The sequence below is a fragment of the Daldinia loculata genome, assembly GCF_022478755.1.
Source record: "Daldinia loculata strain CBS 113971 unplaced genomic scaffold F4817scaffold_63, whole genome shotgun sequence".
NCBI lineage: Eukaryota > Fungi > Ascomycota > Sordariomycetes > Xylariales > Hypoxylaceae > Daldinia > Daldinia loculata.
This window is the reverse complement of record NW_026054917.1, coordinates 112,834-131,878: the sequence shown is the minus strand read 5'-3', so window position 1 is coordinate 131,878 and position 19,045 is coordinate 112,834. Positions and strand designations below refer to the sequence as shown.

General features: G+C 48.2%; 5 protein-coding genes across 5 annotated transcripts; 3 read left to right on the top strand and 2 right to left on the bottom strand.

The window, feature by feature from the left end:
• Window positions 1-1,717: 1,717 nt before the first annotated feature.
• Window positions 1,718-3,528, top strand: F4817DRAFT_349211 (uncharacterized protein). Its single transcript, XM_049304810.1, has 2 exons — window positions 1,718-1,875; window positions 2,021-3,528. The coding sequence occupies exons 1-2, from the start codon at window positions 1,762-1,764 to the stop codon at window positions 3,383-3,385; spliced, it is 1,479 nt and encodes a 492-aa protein (XP_049155359.1). The 5' UTR covers window positions 1,718-1,761; the 3' UTR covers window positions 3,386-3,528.
• Window positions 3,529-5,171: 1,643 nt separating this feature from the next.
• On the bottom strand, window positions 5,172-7,073 carry F4817DRAFT_349208 (GPI2-domain-containing protein). Its single transcript, XM_049304809.1, has 2 exons — window positions 6,588-7,073; window positions 5,172-6,521 (listed from the first exon to the last, which is right to left on the bottom strand). Exons 1-2 carry the CDS (start codon window positions 6,910-6,912, stop codon window positions 5,362-5,364), a joined length of 1,485 nt encoding a protein of 494 aa, XP_049155358.1. The 5' UTR covers window positions 6,913-7,073; the 3' UTR covers window positions 5,172-5,361.
• Window positions 7,074-9,099: 2,026 nt separating this feature from the next.
• F4817DRAFT_248632 (uncharacterized protein) lies at window positions 9,100-10,436 on the top strand. Its single transcript, XM_049299134.1, has 3 exons — window positions 9,100-9,338; window positions 9,449-10,098; window positions 10,155-10,436. Exons 2-3 carry the CDS (start codon window positions 9,515-9,517, stop codon window positions 10,294-10,296), a joined length of 726 nt encoding a protein of 241 aa, XP_049155357.1. The 5' UTR covers window positions 9,100-9,338; window positions 9,449-9,514; the 3' UTR covers window positions 10,297-10,436.
• A 1,352-nt stretch (window positions 10,437-11,788) lies between these two features.
• F4817DRAFT_349200 (Annexin) lies at window positions 11,789-15,305 on the top strand. The gene is made up of 3 exons (XM_049304808.1): window positions 11,789-12,321; window positions 12,391-14,208; window positions 14,268-15,305. The coding sequence occupies exons 2-3, from the start codon at window positions 12,523-12,525 to the stop codon at window positions 14,829-14,831; spliced, it is 2,250 nt and encodes a 749-aa protein (XP_049155356.1). The 5' UTR covers window positions 11,789-12,321; window positions 12,391-12,522; the 3' UTR covers window positions 14,832-15,305.
• Window positions 15,306-16,125: 820 nt separating this feature from the next.
• On the bottom strand, window positions 16,126-18,772 carry F4817DRAFT_349191 (phytoene desaturase). The gene is made up of 2 exons (XM_049304807.1): window positions 18,541-18,772; window positions 16,126-18,491 (listed from the first exon to the last, which is right to left on the bottom strand). Exons 1-2 carry the CDS (start codon window positions 18,575-18,577, stop codon window positions 16,771-16,773), a joined length of 1,758 nt encoding a protein of 585 aa, XP_049155355.1. The 5' UTR covers window positions 18,578-18,772; the 3' UTR covers window positions 16,126-16,770.
• Window positions 18,773-19,045: the final 273 nt, after the last annotated feature.

Sequence of the window (19,045 nt, the reverse complement as noted above, 5' to 3'; positions counted from 1 at the left end):
GCTGAGCCGCGATCTGAACCCCCTTTTGAACGCCACCTACGTTTAGATTTACAGATAACTAGTTGGCATCACCCCTCATCTAGGTAGTATTGACACCAGTTAGATGCTCCTAAGATAATGGGGACTAAGATTAGAAGCGCTAGTTATTAGCCTACATATCATTCCTATTCATAGAGCCTCTCCGGGCAGTTTGTTAGTATATCGAGCCGATAGTATCGGATCAAGTTGGCAAGGCTCTGCTATTGTTGAGGGCGCAGCACTGGTATAACTACTGCGCCCACTACTAATCTACCACCGTACGAGCCCAAATACTACCTACGTCCTTCCATCTGCACCATACAATCGCTACCTGAAAGGTTGAATGTAGGTCAAACGCTGACAGCTTGCCTATATATAGCAAATTCTGGAAACATAGCCCCCAAAGCCCCCAATGTCCTATCTCATTTTGATCGTGTGGACAATAGGGTTCTAGTAGTATATATCTTGATCCATATGCCCATCCTTAACGTTGTTGATTTCAATTTTTACGGCTCGCTCCTCGTGGTCCTTATAAAATATACCTTTCTAACGGTTATGTTCCATCTCTTTTCCTGTCTTGGAGAATGGAATCCTTGCTGACATCCACAGCTAGGCTCCTAGTTATAAGCTTCACGTGGTAAACACATCCCCGACAAGGCAAATGGTTTGCATGGACGCCTTTCACTTCAATCCCAAGCTTCTGACCGAAATTATCTAATTGGCTCCTGGCACATTATCCACCTCATGCATTGAATTTGTTGAAGGGCATTGCATAGTCCCTATGAATCCAGCCTTGTCCTTGCTCTTGCTCACCGGGAGTACCGTCGCTAGAAATGGGTCGCAATGAAGGTAGGCAACCGGTGTCAGTCCTTCACCCACACCCCTTCAGGAGAAGTGGTTGCCTTTAATCCACTTTGTTTGTTCGTCACAATCGCTCCTGCGATTAATGCATGTTGACATTCCACTCAACTTCTAGGTCGAGTGTCACTAAAGGGACGAGGAAGACGTGGCATAAGCGATGATGTGGCAACGGTTCCCTGAAGCCCTTTTCCGAGCTTTCGATCCTCAGTAACAGGGCAACTAGTGTGTATAAGGGAAATGGAATGGGAGAAGGGAATACGCATGCACGTTCGTGGATGTGCCAAACCCCGCTAGTTCGCGTACACCTATGTCGACGTCCCGACTACCGAGTCACTTCTATATCCGCCTATGTCCCTTCAAGGAAAAGGAGGGGTGGTGAATTGGCCAAAATGGAGCCGCTCACTCGCATATTTGTATAAAATAAGTGGTGGCAGGGCCGTGGTTATATTAGTCGAAGGTCCTTTTTGGATGAAATAGAGCACGCTGTTCCTTTCGACACGGGCAAAAATAACGATCACTGAAACTGCCTGCCAACATGAATTCATTCCATCACACTCACTCTAACGGTATTCATGAAATGCCCGTATTGATGGGCAGTGGTTTTGTTAATACCATGCCGGCACCAGAGGCCTATAAGCACCATGAAGCATATAGCGATGAGCGGTCACCTACTCTCTTGGAGGAACCGTCTAGTCCTGGAAACATAAACAAACCTTGCTTGTCAGTATTATCTAGTCCTGTGGAGGTATTAAACTAACTCATTCTCAAAGATTGCAAAGGGGCGTGATAGATAAATGCTATAAGAGTCGCTTCTATAGTAGGGCGGTCGAGTTCTATCTCCTCGAAAACGACCCCACGTCGTTTAAAAATTGCCGCTGTCTCATGGAAAATTGCCCGCAACACAGTTTCACCGATGCCAGATATATGTTACTACACCTGAAGGATTGTAAATACTTCTCGCAAGGGATTTATCGATGCCCAACAGTATGTTACATTGTGGGTTCATGTTGCCCCCCCCCTTTCGTATATTTCCTACCTCTGGGTTTCTCGTTCAAGTTAATTGAAGGGGTCGATACTCGTGAACTAAAACCAAAAACCCTCGATCTTGGAGAGAATAAAGTGCTAACTATTATCACTCAAGTGTAACGACGCCGAAAAATTCCAAACGACCTCCAACAAGAAGTGCTCATGGGATCGGCCAAAGATGAGACAAAGGCTCCAAAATACCTTCAAGGCTACGGTAGATACAGTCAAGGGTATTGTCAGTCCTCGCTCAATCTCGAGGTTTGCCTTTGGACATTGTAAAGAATGTGGTCAGACAGTAGCACATAAAGAAGATCCGTCCCAATGGCCTGGTGTACGCGACAGTCAGTCTTCGACTAGTCCCATTTTCGACCCTGCTGCGATCAAGATACCGCAGGAGATGAATGATACACAAGTAGGAGAACTAATGGATACATCGCCGCTACTTGAACTACAAGCGGCGTCTTTACCTTTGGACCATAGGGATGCGGCGTTAGATCGTTTTAATCACGGCGAGGTCTATGATTACTCCTTCGCCGTCTCGAACTGCTCCCTCGCTCCCAGTCCACCCATAGAGCTATCTTCCGCTAGTCCAGCTAGAACACGTCTTACAGATGTGTCGCCAACAGCCTCTATTCAGTCTTCAATGTCAGCCTCTAGCAATGACTCCGAACGTCAATGCCCACCAGCAGATAGTCAGTGCATTGAATTTCTCGAGGGAGCTCTCAACACAGAAGCAATATCCAACACCAGTAATCATATGGATCAAGCTTACAACACCTGGCAACCTTCCTCCTTAACACAACCATGCAACATTCCATCCAGCCATCTATCCATGCCTCCGGTACCTCGCGATCAAAGAGGATTTCGCGAACCACGAGGCTATTCCTTAACTGTTCAGACGAATCATTTAGAACCTACTCTGAATACTCCACTTTGGGGGGATGTAGCTTATCACAATGCTAGCAATACAGAAGCTATCAACATTGTAAATTCATCAGCCCTCGAGAGCATGCCGTCGTCTATGTCCTCGATGGGCATGCCATCACTTTCAAATCTTGATGCATTCACTGTCGTCGGGAAAAGAGATGCCTTCCGAGATATTATGCCTCTAAACAGTCTTCCTTCCCCAGACTCAGGAATTCCGTCTTCGAGCACCGAGCAATCGCCAGGCTCAGATTTATCAGACTCGTCAAATGAAAGTCAGCAATGTCCCCATTGCGAGTACAGGCCTACGGGCAAAAAAGAAAATGCCAAAGCGTATCTCAGTAAGCACATGTCTACCCACGGGACCCCTAGTTATAAGTGCGAGTACTGCGAAAAAGTCTACAGTCGACGAGACAATCGAGGCGTCCATATACGTAAGCATCACAGGTCCCAAGACGATTCTAAGAAAAGGCGCAAGGACTCTGATAGTCCCGAGCCAGAATACCACAGGAGGAAGAGAGTTCTATATGACGGATCGGGCCAGGAATATTTTTAATGATGGAACGTTTTCTACCTGTAACTACTTAATAGTTACAAGCCTGATTTACATGGGCAATATTAACGAGTTATGAATGATGAATACTCAGTTTACACCACGAGAACCGTTTTGCAAGTAATAATAATGCCCCCTTCGTCTACTGGCCATATGGCTATTTGCGATCTGCTATGAAGGTGTCCTCCCTAAATGCGTGATAAATAATCGCCACAAGGTTCTTTGAAACCACACTTTCGAGCAATTGATTGAAGTATCAAGAGAAAAAGAGGCGGTGTGACCATTAATTCGTCAGATTTTCACCTGCCAATACCGGAAATACGCCAACAAGGAGTTTGTCCTGAATCTCGTAATTATACTAGATGCTTCAGTTAGTAGATCTATTTATTCCGTATTAGTATAGTTTTCTGTTAATGCTGCTGAAGTCCTATGCGATTGTCAATTTACCTTCCCGTCTGATGTATAAGTGCAGCAGGCTTCACTTACACATTTTCAGGGGTGTTTCAGGCAAACCAGTTACACCAAGACCTGAATTCCGCTAACCTAGCTGAACTAACACAAACACGCTAAGTACTTGAGGCTCTCAAGGACTACTGCTTCACGGATGCGTCAGTACCCTTCCTTATGTACAGGCTATTAGCAGGGAGCAGATGCCGCATTAGGTGGCAAGGCAGAGCCCTTGAGGGAACGCTTGGAAGGGACACAAGACCTGGTCATGTAGGCATCTATGATTCTTGGGACTCTGATGACTCCCCGGTTAAGGGTTGTTATGTGTGTTTGTTTTTTACCAGCTCATGGACTGTCGTCTCTTCTAAACCCGACTCGTATGAACGTCGATATAAAAAGGGGAGCCATTCCCACCCTTTCCAGCGAGAAACTCCTCTGGTAGACAACATCCGCAGATCTCAACATTAAAGATATTAATCTAAGTATTAATTCCTAAGTCTTTACTAAAGCTAAAAACGTTTTTACCATAAATAAAACTCATAGTGGATTTGGACCCCGAACGACCGGCAATCATGGACAAGAACAGGTAAGCGCTATATTGAAATATAAGCCCCTACAGCATAGTGGCTCATGAGCATTCGCAGCACCAGCACCAGCACACTTGGTAGTTCTTCCAACACCCTGAAAGCCGTGCAGCCAATCAGCGACAAATCAGGCCAATCCGAACCATCCACTCTCCTCCGGTTCGTAACAGAAAGACAGCCCCACGAACAAGTCGCAATGGGCATGTCATCCGAGAGGCGGATGGGTGAACAGCTGAAGAACTGGGATCGGATATGGGAGGCGGCAGGCGGCAAGCGGCAGCGGGAAGTAAAGATATCAGATCTTCGGGAACAAATTGTTACGAACTAAACTATTATGGGGGAGGATTACATTACTATGTCTGAATGGGCGGGGGGGAAGAAGCTGCTAATGGCTTCATTAATCCCTTTTATTCTCTAACAAATCTTTCGAGAACTAACATAATACTAAGAAAAATATCATTCAAGTTAAATACATTTACATATATGAGGTAGATACTGCGTGAATAGGTGTGTAGCACCACGAACAAGATCTGATAAGGGTTGGCGCATTCGTCTTACTCCGGCAGCGCGGGTTGTCCTATTACGATCCCGATGTCCCACGCGGAGTATTATTCCACCTAACCTAACCCTTCGGGACCCTTCGGGGCCACCCTAAGGGCGCAGAGCCATAATACCTAACCCATGGGCTTAGACTTATAGTAACCATATAGTAACCATACTTCGTAAAGGGGAGGAAAAGTCCTACAAGTTCTTATTGCCAATAACTAGAGCTAGAGGACTATACCTACTGTTAGTTAATTAGAAGCATATCCTTCCGCCGCGTCAATTAGGTACTTAGCGATAGTAAAAATACCTACTTGTTAGTCTACCTATTACACATTCACGTAGCTTAAAGTCTTCCGAAAGTGAGCGTTTAGCGATTCGATCATGAAATCATTCATTTTTATCCTATTCGTCATCCCAAAGCCGCCGACTAATAATGATCGGCCTTGCTTGATCCCAAGGACCATTGATGGCATTTTTATACTTCTGAAGCCCAATGAGCCACCAACTGCACCCGCCCATGGCAACGACAGCGATGCTAGCTGCTACCATGACACCCAGGAGCCCACTTCTCCACGGCCACACGACATCCTTTTCTTCACCTACTATTAGGCCGACTCCACCTCCCGCTCCAATCACAAGTAGTATGGAGAGCGTAACGTGATACTTCCAGCTCCGATGTCTAGCGTAGCGTCTAAAGACGGGAAACAAACCAAACACCTCGATACTGAACAATGTGAGGCTGAAGACCTGCCCGGTAGAAGGTAGGCGAGATGCTAGCACCGTAGACGCCATCAGTGCTGCGTTAGTCGATAGGGAGGCCGGGAACTTCACAGGGCCTGACGAGTAATCAGAGAAGAATATGTTAATCGTCAAGAGCCAAAAAGACATAGCCCAAATACTGTCAGATGACGTAGACCGAGTAAGAGATTTCAAAATAGGCGATAAACCTAAAAGGGTAAAGTATATGAGGATAGCGGATTTGACGGTACTAAGGCGAAGGTTGGCTCTCCCGTTCCGAAGAGGAGACGAGGGACGATGGCTCGGCATGTCAATGGACTCGGAGGATCTCCGGCCTACATTACTTGCTTGGGACATGCTGGACTGAAGGGAAATGGCAGAAGTGGAATGAGATTGCCGCATAGCGATTAGGTTCCCCTGGGAGTACCGCTCTGTGACCGCCAAATTCGTCACCGAGCTCGCGGCGGACTGGCTAATTCCCCCTGCGGCAACGGCGCGGCCTCTCCTACTAGGCTCCCGTATCGACCGGCTGCGATTGCTGCGGCGCCGCTGCAGTACTTCGTCCTCGTCTTCCTGGCCTACCCAGAAGTCCCATAATAACCACCCCACGAATGTCGCAAAACTACCCCAACCTACGACGGCGACGGGAGATACGCGCTCTTGAAATATTCCGACGAAGCAGACGACGAATATGATGACGGAGCATACTTGCTGCAGGATGACGGTCGAGTCGGCGACGAGGGGCCAGAATTCATAGGGCTGGAGACGCGGGTTCCGCTGCAGGTTTTCCAGGAACGTGGCCTGGTCCGTGTAGTTATCTGGGTCTGGAGATAGCTGTTAACAACGGCGCAATGGGGTGTCGTCAACCGAAGCGAAGGGCAATTCCATACAAGACTGCTTGACCCATAATAATTTCTTCCAAGTGCGTCTCCGCCGCCTACTCCTGCTCCTACTCCCGAGCTTGGAACTCATCTTCCGCGACCGCGACTCGGGGCGGCTCTCGTTGATTCCGTTGGGCTCGAAGCCTGATTGTCGTCGCGAGGGTCGTACTGCATTGAAAGCGTCCTCGGGAGCTAGGTGGGAACGATCAGTCCGTTGCGAATGGAACTCGATAGGTAAAGTGGCGGCGCGTGTTAACCCAGGTTGAGGTCCATCCCGTTCGCGCCTTGGTACCTCTGTTGTGGTAGACGAGTCTGGATCGGAAGGATGAGACATCTCTAACTATGCCCGCGGCCAATTGATGGGGTAATGTTTGATTCCGAGGCTACGGAGCGGGCTGTTCTACAGCCTCGCGATAGTATACATGCTGCGAAGGATGATGATCAGGCTTGTGGGAAGGATGGATAAGCAGTTTGCGACCCCGGATAAGCTGATTCTTGGTGGAATATCGTGCACGGACCATCTGACCAGTAGCTACCTAATACATAACTAACCACAACTAAATAATCACCGGCAATGCAATGCCGAGACCCGTTATGTAGAAAGCAGTCTGCCACCAACAAACACATTGGTTTCTCCCAACCTTTGACTTTCCCACTATGGGATGGATATTTCCTAGGATTTTAAGCTGACGCTAATCTAACGTTTCTCTTTATAAGTTGCTTATCCACGTGAATGAGAAGGAGAACAAGAAAAAAAATAAGCTGTTACTAACAATGTTATCATGCCTATGATAGAAAATCTAGCGTAGGGCTGGGTCCTGTAGATTTTAGCAGCTGGCTATGTAGATCTAAGCTACCCCTTATAGTTCGCGCTGCACCTTCCAATCTAGTCCTTAGCTCTCAGCTGTCTTAAAGGATGAGGGAACCGACACGGCTATCGTACTTAAGCTACTTAAGCTACTATAAACTCTAATTACACGATACGAGACATCTAGCCCTCAAACCTGATAGATATATCGTATGGTGCTAAAACATGCCCTGTACTAGTAAAAAGCGGATGTCTCCGCGAAGCATACTGCGCTTAACTTGATCTTTCTTAGTGATCTGACATGTCGCGTTCAGGTGATCATCTTTTTAGATTCGCTCGGGGCTCGATGCTAAACAAGGATACTAGGACTACATAGGACTATCAACCCGAGTTCCGATGTTTGTACAACATGTTTTGAGCCTACGTTTAGGCATCCAAGAAATTTATATTACTTGAGGTATTTTGCTGGCGTTTGTTGGTTTCTATACCCTATCACATGTAGTAGAATAGAATAAGATAGAGGATACACAAATGTCCACATGCTAGGTGCATGTGTGGCATCAAGCAAAATATATCTGCTGTCCTACCTGTCGTCCTACTTGCGTAAGAGATAGGTATACAGGAGCCCGTATGAGAGAGTATTATCAGATTGAAGCCTCATTCATTTAGTTAGCTACCATAGTAAAAAAAAGCCGATATCTTTTTCACAATGCCGAGGGTCTAGACGTGGTTATAAATGGAATCCAGCCTCCCCTCAGTAGGTACGGATCCGTACATGGATACTTAAATCGACCCTTATGTGTCCCCACCTGACTTTTACCAGATTCGGTTGCCGCTCAAAGGTCATTGGCTCAGGGGGGGTAGCTTAAAGCACATAAGGCGTGGACGGGTGGATCTCTTGGGAAATAGGCTATGCAGCTTGCTGTGCCTCCGTAGATGGATGTTAGGTAAACTTTTATGTTGGATGCGTTGATCTTCTTGATTTTCCGAATCCTATCGTGGCTTTTTAGTAAGACCGATGAATACATCGGTAGCTACGGATATGACGCGGGATGTGTCTGTGCTGTGTGTTTGGGAAAGGTTTAGCGAGGCGCAGTCTTCCTCTGCCGTCATAACTAATTATCGATTTATCATCCTAGCGTTGATCAATGATCATTGATCTCAAGAAACAAAAGAATTCAAACGCAAAGATCTATTATAGAAGCTCACCTGTTACATGTTTGCAGTTACAGTTACAGTTAGTTATGGAAAACTAATACCAAAGGCGATTTGGTGCGACATGCTAACAAACTTGCCCATGCTCGCAGAACCCTGTACCGAAGACATGGAACGTCGAGATGCTCTAATATACCGAACACGGTACCTATACAAGGGGGGAAAGTGTGGAAGTGCGGACGAGCAGCTTTAACCGCATATTAATAAATTGATCTACCGTATTAGTCGCTAAACCCCAACTCCCACACCTCTAATAGGCATGGATCTCTTTCAGGCCACTAGCTGGTAACTGGTAACTGGTCCTGCGTCGCTCCAGAAAAAAACCCCATCGGGTGTTGTGTCACTTCCGTACAAAAGAAAGGCCAAACCTCCATTTCTCTTTTCTATTGAATTTACGTCCGAGTTGCCGGCGTGTGACCACCAAACCTGTCAAGCGTTCAATAAACCTTGGATCTAAAGCGCGTGGTCAATTCGTATATCCTCCCATCACTTCAAGTCACCCCACTACCAGATAAAACGACGTGCTACAAATCTCTTCATTCTAGCTCGGCGTCCCTTACATATTTGAGACCCTCTGCCGTCAGCAACCTGGTCGCCAAGAAAAACCCCAAACCTACCTGTAGCTTCAGCTATCCACCTACCCGCCGACGTATTACCCTACCCCTACAGAATTGCGACGATTTCATCACTGCTACCACATCGACGACGTTGTCGCAGTAGTTGCTCAGACGAAGAAGGTATATTATCCTTGAATACTGTTTCGTTCATGTTTTAGGTCATTTTTTTTTCTGGAATATTTATTCTTTCGCATTTCTCGCTATTTACACTTGTTGACTTTTACGTGTAGATCGAAAGCTTCAACATACATATTCAATTCATCTTAAGATAAGGAAAATCAAATCAACAATCCACCATGAAAGGATCTACACCTGCATTATTTGTCTGCGCTTTCGCAACCTGGGCTCTCGCAGCACCGGTAGCTACGCTTGAGAAGACCCCGAATGTCATCGCATCAACCCAGACGCAGCAGACAACAAAACAGACGGGGTTTCTATCGAGAACAGTCCTCTTCCTTTCCACCATTACACCCTCACGAATATCAATTGAGAAACACAACAACGTCGTCGTCGCAGAAGATGGCCAACGCGTCCAATTACCAGAAAACCTTGCCGGGGCTAAATCCTGGGAGACTCCTCACGTTCTCGCATTTCTTACATCATTAACCCGCCCGAAGAAGCAATCGCCGTTCCCCGAGTCAAGCATCATAAGAGAGGAGACTCGCGGAAACATGATGGAAGCCGAGCCGCAGGAAACCATTGTGGAGCTTGAAACTAAGGCGGAGCGTGAGTCGTGGACGTATCTTCCCTATGTGTCTCAAGACAAAGTCTTGCGTTTCCGTTGCGTGCGTAAGGCCGCAGACACAATGGTGCTTGTACTTCCCGTCGCCGCCACTGTCATGATCCTCATGGCTATCTTGTCGAGGGCGCTTCGACACAGGTATAGCTCACTCGCATCTAGACATTTGTTTACCTCCGTAACTAACTTTGGTATAGGGTTTGCGCTCTCCGGACATTCAAGAAGGGGGGGATCCGTCTTGACGATAAAGAAAAGGCATCCCATGAACAATCTTCAATACAGATTCACATGCCAGCTGCATATATGCCGGTCTACTCCGACGACGGAGTCAAGTCATAACACTGCCGATGATAAAAGTCAAAAGATACGAGGGTCAGGGGGGGTTACTTTTATTTTATTTTATGATACCATAACCGGGTCTTGGCGTCCAGGAATCTGAGCTGGCATGCTCTAGGGTATTGAGACTTGTTTCATCAAGGAAACTGACTACGATGTCACTGCGACGATGCACTATCGAATTGAGTCACGTCGGGCGTGAATAATACGAGCTGGCAAAGTTCGGGTACCGAGGAGTGTTCGAAAAACTCGGCCATGCAGCAGACAACACCCAGATGGTCATTTAAGCCGTCTTAAAGGATACGGACACTGTACAAATACCTACGAGAATAGCCAGAATTCGGTATAGATGAAGTAGATTTATCAATTGAGAAGAGAAATCCACGCAATGAGCTTCGTCACACCATGAAATGGGCAAGAGTCTAGAACCATTGACCAGCCGTAACACCATGTCTCATTGTACCTCCACCTACGATGTTGTTCTTACTAAGTCTGCACGTCGTCAGTGAATCTCCAAATTGGTCCCGGTGACTTGAAAGGCCTGGGTTTAGACCAGATGGTAATACACGTAGTCAGAATTGTCCCACGGACCCGTTGAATAGCATGTGTAAAGGTACAGAATAGGTAAGAAATTGACCATCATGGCCCATCGACATGCGACTCATGCGACTCATCTTGATTTTAAATACCGATTTGTACGCATGCATAATTCCTATGGAACTTGTTCTACATGACAGATGGATACTTCGCCATCTTCATCGTCGGAGCGGTTCGTGCGGATACCTGCACGCAAGCGTGAGGCTGCCCAATTGGCATTCTCGGCGATACTATAAGAATGCCGGATATCATGATCTAGAAACGCCACCAGTAAGAAGCGCAGGCACCAAGTCGGTAGTGTTGCATAGGAAGATTTTTGATTGGGGAGTTGACGTCTCCCCGAATGCATTAATGCAGCTGAAGCATGCGTCGATCCACGACATATACCGTACAATTACTACCTTTCTAACGATAAGTGGTTCAAGGTGAACATTTCTCCTCTGCTTCTGTGCTACTCGTCCACAGCCTCAGGCTGCAAAGTTGACACGCGATCGCCGCAAACACTTTGCAACATTACAGAAGCTGAGGTCAGCTATACTACCTATGTATATAATTCAGATCGCCACGCGATAGGTTACAGTTCGAAAGCCCACGGCGCTTATTGGATAAGTCAACCGAAGGGCTGAGACCGCCATTTCGACATCCTTGATCCTACTCATACTTTAGCATTGCTTTGCTGTATGTAATGCTGTGATATAGCTTAGGTACCTACCTACATATGCCCACATTAACCAACGTACATACATGCATAGAGCCATAGACATACTTAAGCACGCACATATACGCGAAGCTGTAGTGATGCTGCGATCGAGGATGAAGCGCATAATATATAGCCATACGTAGAATGATTCCGGTCAAGAATAACACACGAGACCATTTTATTGCGGGTTGTTGACAACTTCGCGACTGCTTATTGGATCTTAATTTTCTACTACCAGGTACCTAGGTACACAGCAGCTTGGCCCCCAACATGGTAATATGGGATGGGTCTTCCTGGACTTCGCAGCTTAGCGACAGCAGCTAGCCGTTGGAGGGTTGGGAGGGTTAAAGGCTGTTGGGTCTAGGCTGGTTTAGGGCTGCACCTATGCTCGTGTTTTTGAACTTGGAAGCATCTCATGGGATGAACGTTTTCTTTGTACTACAAGGTATCATGTAGCTAATGCTAAGCTGCATATGTACGGGCGGAGTACTAACAACTTCTTTTTCGAGGCAGGTACACCACGCCTTCTCTACGCAGACGGACAGGCCAGACAGGCCAGACAAGCCAGACAAGCAAGGCACTCATGCACCTCGCACATTCCTTTTCTCACTAGGTTAGGTAGGTACCTAGGTTAGGTCCTAGGGATATTAAACAATAGCTTTGTCTCAGCTTTCCTTCTCTCCTTCTTTCCTTGTCCTTTTCTCTTTCACAATAGACTTCTATCAAACCCAACCTAAAGTTAGACAAATTAAATCTTAGGTTTCACTAAAACATAATAAACTCAGCTTGGGCCAAGACCGACCTCAACTTTAGGCCACTATTCGGTGACAGATACCCCGCAATCCCATAACAACCTAACAACGGGAACGCTTCGGGGGATTCCGCCTGTTTAAGTCGCACGCGCGTCTATCCGCCATCTGCGTCTGCCCGACATGTCTTTAAACGTCGGCGATAGCGCACGGCGCGGTCGTACGCCCTCTCCAGCACGCGCTAATGAAGGTTATGACCGCCGTCGCGCCCGCCAAAGTTCCCCGTCTCTGCTTGATGCAGTGCGCATGCCCTCTCCACCTGCTGGGTACAGCTACGATGACACGGCACCTCGCCGCTCGTACCGCCCAGCTTCACCTACAGACGAGTCCAGTTATTACCGCGCTAGCCGCGACTCTATCACCTCGGAAGATGACCGCCGCTATCCAAGGCGAAGCGAAGAGCGCGTGTCCAAGGGCGACAAGGATATAGTAGAAGTCGCTCAGGATGCACTGCGACGAAGCGCCGATACCTTACTTCCGGCGAAATACTCGAATAGGTTGCGCGAGTCAGATAGCGAAAAAGAGCGGAGAAAGGAACTCAAGAAAGAAAAATTAGAAGATGACTTGGCCTATGGTAGTATCGTGTCTCACCCGGCAATTACCAAATACTCTGGCGGCCATTCTCCATCACCTTCTGGTGGTACCGGCTATTCTGGGCCCGGTCGGTGGGAAGAGGACAGGTCGGGAGACAAGTTCAGATATCCTCGCGCAGACGCGGTGTATACGCCACCGGTTTCAGACAGGCCGGATAAACAACGCCAGCGTGATTCTTATGGACTAGACATTAGGTCTTCGAGTACGAGAATTATTGCTGCTGAACCCGGCTTGGGTAATCGTAGAGATCACTCGACTGGGCGGATGTCTACGTTGACTGTTAATACAGGGCACCATGCTGCTTCACTCTCTCTATCAAGCGCGCCGCCATCGCCACTATTGGAGTCTTACTATGGCACTTACCAGTCCATGTCCCCGATGCCATCGCCGCTGCTCCTTGCTTCGGATGACCCCAGAAGAAACTCGGACCTAATTGAACCTCTCTCGCCGGGTCTTTCTGATGAAGGCAACGAGAAGAAGCGTCGTCGCGCCCGTTTCCACGACCCTGTTGACGACGCGGCACGCCTAGCTAAAGCTCTCAGGGGTGATCACCTACCTCCCGATACAGAGCCACTAATTGAAATTTTACCTGGAATGACGCATGAGCAGATTATGGAGCTGCGTGTCGAGTACAAGCGGCTCGTCAAGACCGGTCCAGAACGCAAGGGTGTTAACGTTGCTAAGCATATACGCGTTCGCCTAAAGGATGAGGAACCTATCCTCATGAAGGCATGCTACACTGTCGCGCTCGGGAAATGGGAGTCGGAGGCGTACTGGGCCAACTTCTGGTACCACGGTGATAAGACGCGACGCGAGTTGTTAATTGAGAGTCTGATGGGGCGCTCTAACTACGAGATCGCAAAGATTAAGGAGGCTTTCTCGGATAAGAAATATAGAGACTCACTAACGCTGTGTATGAAAACCGAGCTGAAGGAGGATAAGTTTAAGCGTGCGGTACTCACAGCACTAGAAGAAAAGCGGATGGAGGATGTAGATGAGTACGGACGGCGGCTTCCCATCCATCACGAAATGGTGCAGGATGACGTTGAAGCTTTGTATAAAGCCGTTCGCAGCGACAGAGGTGGAGAATCCGCCATGATCCAAATAGTTGTCTCAAGAAGCGATAACCACTTGAGAGAAGTCCTCAGGCTCTATGAAAAGGTTGTCGGTGGTAATTTCGCTCGGGACGCGTTAAAGAAGAGCGGAAATCTTGTGGTAAGTACTTAGGTTTCCAAACCCCGGTTGGAGATACGCTGCTAAACAAATCAATATAGGGCGAGCTCCTAGCTCATATCCTCAATGGAATTATTAATAAGCCTGTCCGCGACGCACTCCTCCTCCATCACGCCCTCACCGCTTCCAGGAAGGATCAACTACGTCGAGAACTCCTCATCTCTCGCCTCGTTCGTTTCCATTGGGACCGCCACCATATGGCAGCTATTAAGAAGGCCTATCGCGAGCGCTACGGTGAAGAGCTAGCCGATGCCGTAAAGGAGGGGACTAGCGGCGGCTGGGGGTCATTCTGCCAGCAGCTAGTTGTCACTCGCATGCCCGACGATGTGAAGAGCTTCGAGAAAGTTGAGGCTGTGAGGGAGATCAAGCGATCGGATCGAGAGAAAGAAGAGAGGATTAGGGAGAGAGAACGTGAGATGGACCGCGAAAGCGAGAAGGAGAGGGAGCGAGAGGAAAGACATAGACGAAAGGAAAAAGAGAGGGAGAAGGATGGAGACAGGAGGAGGGAGAAAGAGAGAAGCGAAGGATTGCTTGTTGTTAAAGACCACAAGCACAGGGACGGAAGTCGCAGTCGAGAGAGGAGTAGAAGCCGGGCGCGGGAGTAAGGGGAGTTTTGAACGAGCCGGATATCAATTTACTAATGAGGTTAAGCCGTACGCAGCCGAGCCGTGATATAGAATGATTGGATGAAGACGAAGATCAACGAAGATTGCGTCGGAAGATATAATGGGATTCTACCTAATATTGTAACCATGTCATATATATAGGTTAGGTACCTAGGTATATATCGATGAACCATAAGAGATACTTTATATAGAAGAGCCCAACATAGACCCGATATGACGAGATATTGTATGCCCTAAGTAATTTTGCTCTTTTTCTAGGGCTCGTACGATCTGCCGGGTGCCGGGCGGGTTTAATGTACAGCAGAGCCAATGGAAACTAGAGCGTCAAAGAAGCAAGGGGTAAGTCACCAATTAGGCACGACTCCAAAACTAGATGGATTACCGGGAAGATCCCATTCGACAGTTGTGTGTGGCAGTCGGCTAGATGATGCTCGGTGTGATGGCTGTGCTACGATGGAGATGGTTGTGGTACTAACAGCTTGCCAGGTATAACTTGATTTATAGGTAGGTAGGTACCTAGGTATATATCGGGTATGTCCCACAACTGCCGCCCGCGCTTTTGTGCCGGCGCCCGGAAGGCCTCCTCATCCGCATTCACGCCTTCCGCCGGGATCCCGAGATAAGCAACATAAGTTAGGTTTAAGTAGTTGGCATGAAAATACCATAGCCCTTAGTAGCTGCCTTGTAAATCGTAACAATTCAAGTCAGCTTAGCCACTCTCCGCTTTCCTTACCTTATACACTACTTAAGAGACAATGCTACTGCTATACGTGCTATATCTTATGTAGAAACGCAACCACCTTGTTGCAGCTCACCCCCTTTCCTATGTAACGCTCAAATGAGGCTCCTACTTGCAACTTCTTCATGTAGCTTGGAACTGCTAGGATAAGCTCAGATGATCCTATTAGAAGATGCCTCCTTTCACAGTCTCTTGTAAAACCCTACCGTAACACTCGTCCTAGTTTCAATATCGATCAAAATGTCGCAACTCGTCCACTTGACCGCAGTAAGATATGGCAATATCGTGCGTATTCTCCAGAGGCTACAAGACAATATGCAGCACTTTAGCACTCGTCTGGATCAGATGAATGCTCGTTTTGATCACTTCGATACTCGCATAGATCGACTAAGCGCCGACGTACGTGCTCACATTGAAGTTTGGTAAGTATCAAGAGCATCTAGTTTATGGTGATTGGTAGTTGATTTATTATAGCGACGCCATTTCTGCTTCCTTTATAAAAGCGGATGATACTCGAGACATGGCAATGGCAATGGCAATGGCACCTATCATAGGGGGGGAGGCGTGGGAACGGATCCGCAACTGTCGTTACACGAAGGAAGACTGCCTTCGGAACGTATCCGTCTATAACTGGGCGATGGGGCTTGCTGCGCTGTCGAGATTTCGGAATGATGGATGAAATGCGGCATATGAGACAGGTTTACCAGAGCCTCGACACGGGTCTGCGATCACTCGTCTCGCCTCCCAGCTCTAAGGTTACCTTTGACGGCTACATCAACCACATTGTCGAGCACAATCATATCTGGCGATCTATCCTGCTACAAGAAGACAACGACCTGCTAACCGACGACACCTGTCTTGCTGACGCCGAAGAAGAAACCAATAGTGGCAATTCCAATGATGACTCGTCAGGTAACTAGTAAGATATGGCATAAGGCATGGTCTTCAACATTAAGCACCTACATTTGTTAGACGTCGTGGCAGACAAGATATTGAAGGCCTTAAAACAGCTTGTAATGTAAGGTCAATTCCGAACACACCGTAAAAGGTGGATAGAATATCAGGTAGGTAGGGTAGCTAAAGCTTTTCTAATAGGCGAAGTTTTATAAAATTAGTTGCCAACAATAAGCTACAGAGTATTAAAACCCCTTAACACAAGCGCTTACACACCCGATGGTGTTAAGATAAGACCCCCCTTATGGGATACCAATACCACAATATCCACACCATCGACGCCAAAACATAGAAATACAGTACCATCTGCACTACCGAGAATCGTAGACTACCCGGCTGTATTCTATCCAGCGGATTCGTCTTCTCGTTCTGCAGAACACCCCGGTCATTATCCATATCCGTAGCCGCATTTCCACGCCACGGTACCCTCACTCGGAAGTCGTCTAGGATCTGCTCGGCCGTGATCTTAGCACCGGCCAACGCGATCGGGACTCCGGTGCCGGGGTGCGTGCTGGCGCCTACGAAGTACGCATTTGCCAGCCCATTGGCGCGTGTACCCGGCCGGAACGCTAGCACGTTGAAGAATCCGTGACCTAAACCTAGGATTGACCCCTTATCTAGGTTGAACTTGTCTTCCCATGCGGCTGGGTCGTTGATGATTTCGTGCGTGATGAACTTGTCGAGAGACTCGCATCCCGTGCGCGCGGATACTGTCGACAGGACGGCTCGCCGCGCCCGGCCCACTAGTGCTTCCCAGTCCTGATCTCGTGGCAAACCCGCGCTCTTCGGTTCCGCGAAGCCTTTCGACTCCGGTAGATGACCGACGGGGACGAGTACAACTACCGAGTCTCGACCCTCCGGGGCCGCACTGGAGTCGATCCGACTAGGCACATTGACATAGAAACTGGGTTCTTCGGGTAACGACTGCCGGTCAAAGATAGCGTCGAACGATTCCCGGTACTCGTCCGCGAGGAATATATTATGTGTTTGTAGTTCCGGGACGATCCGGTCTAGACTCCAGTAGAACGATATCGAGCTACACGAGCCGTCTTTCTTCCTCAAAGACTTGCCGTAGCTCTGCATACTCGGCGTCTGCGGGAATAAATTCGAGTAAGCGTAGACGAGATCAGCGTTCACGACAACTACATCCGCCTCTAGAATCTCGCCTGTTTCTAACTGTACTCCTCGCGCCGTTTTTCCGTCGGAGCTCACGAGGACTTGCTGGACGGGCGTGTTAAGTCGATACTCAACCCCCAACCTCTCGCCAACCCTCACGAGAGCCGCTAGTACGGCATGGAAGCCTCCGCGCGGGTACCAGATACCCTCGGCAAGCTCCGTGTACTGAAGCAGCGAGTACGTGGCCGGGGCATCGAAGGGCGACATGCCCATGTACATAGTAGCAAATGTGAAGACACGCCTTAGCCTCTCGGACCAGAAATACTTGCGCGCGCGGTCCCAGACTTTATGTAGGGGGTGCAGCTTCAACCCCGTGAGCACAAAGTGCGGGACTATCAAATTCCAGAAACTCGTGAAGTTCCTGTGCAACACCTCGCTAACGCTCAGTTCGTAGTGCTGATGAGCCTCACGCAGCCAGTCGAGATACCTGTGGAATCCATCCTTACCCTCCCAGCGCTCGATCTGGGTCTTCATGCGCGCGAGGTCCGTTGACAATTCGAAGCTCTCGCCGTCCTCGAACCATACCTTGTAGTTGGTTGGGCAGCGAAGTAGCTCCACATCCTCGGCCTCGAGTGACGTGTCCAGGTCACGGAACGCCTCCTGGAAGAGCTTAGGAAGCAGCAAGAGAGACGGCCCCTGGTCGAAGCGATGTCCCTCGTGGAATATCAGGCTGCACCTCCCGCCGGTGAATGAGTTCTTCTCTAGTACAGTTACAGAAAACCCGGCTTTCGCTAACCGGGCTGCTGTCGCGATGCCACCGGCACCGGCTCCTAGGAATACGTTAGTGAGGTGGTCGTATGAGATATGCAGTGTACTAACCAACAACAATCGCTTTCTTTCTACTTATTTTAGACATCTCCTGTTCGGCGCGATGTTCAACCAGCTAAGTACCTAGGTAATTAATATATACAGTGATAGACCGACAGACAGTATCAGAGTTAGGTACTTCGGACGATATGCCAACAAATTCCTTAAATTGCAGCCAGAAATAAGCCAAATATGCGGTACCCAAAGCTTGAAGTAGCACAATTTTAGTTCAGATACGACCATGACAAAGATGTTAGAATAGTATATAGACGTAAACGATTCACTCATGCGATTCTTCCGAGACAAAATGTAATGAAATAGGTATCACACGTCGTCTCCCAGCCAAACTCCAACCAGCGATTCGACATAACAACCCAACCCAACCCAACATCCCGGGACAGATGGTGCATCCAGACTAGGTAGGTATCCGCTCGGCAATCTCGCGACAAAGAGGCGTAGCACAGCCCGCGATCTCAATCCGTTATCGTTATGGTTCGCATCGTCCAGGGGAATGCTG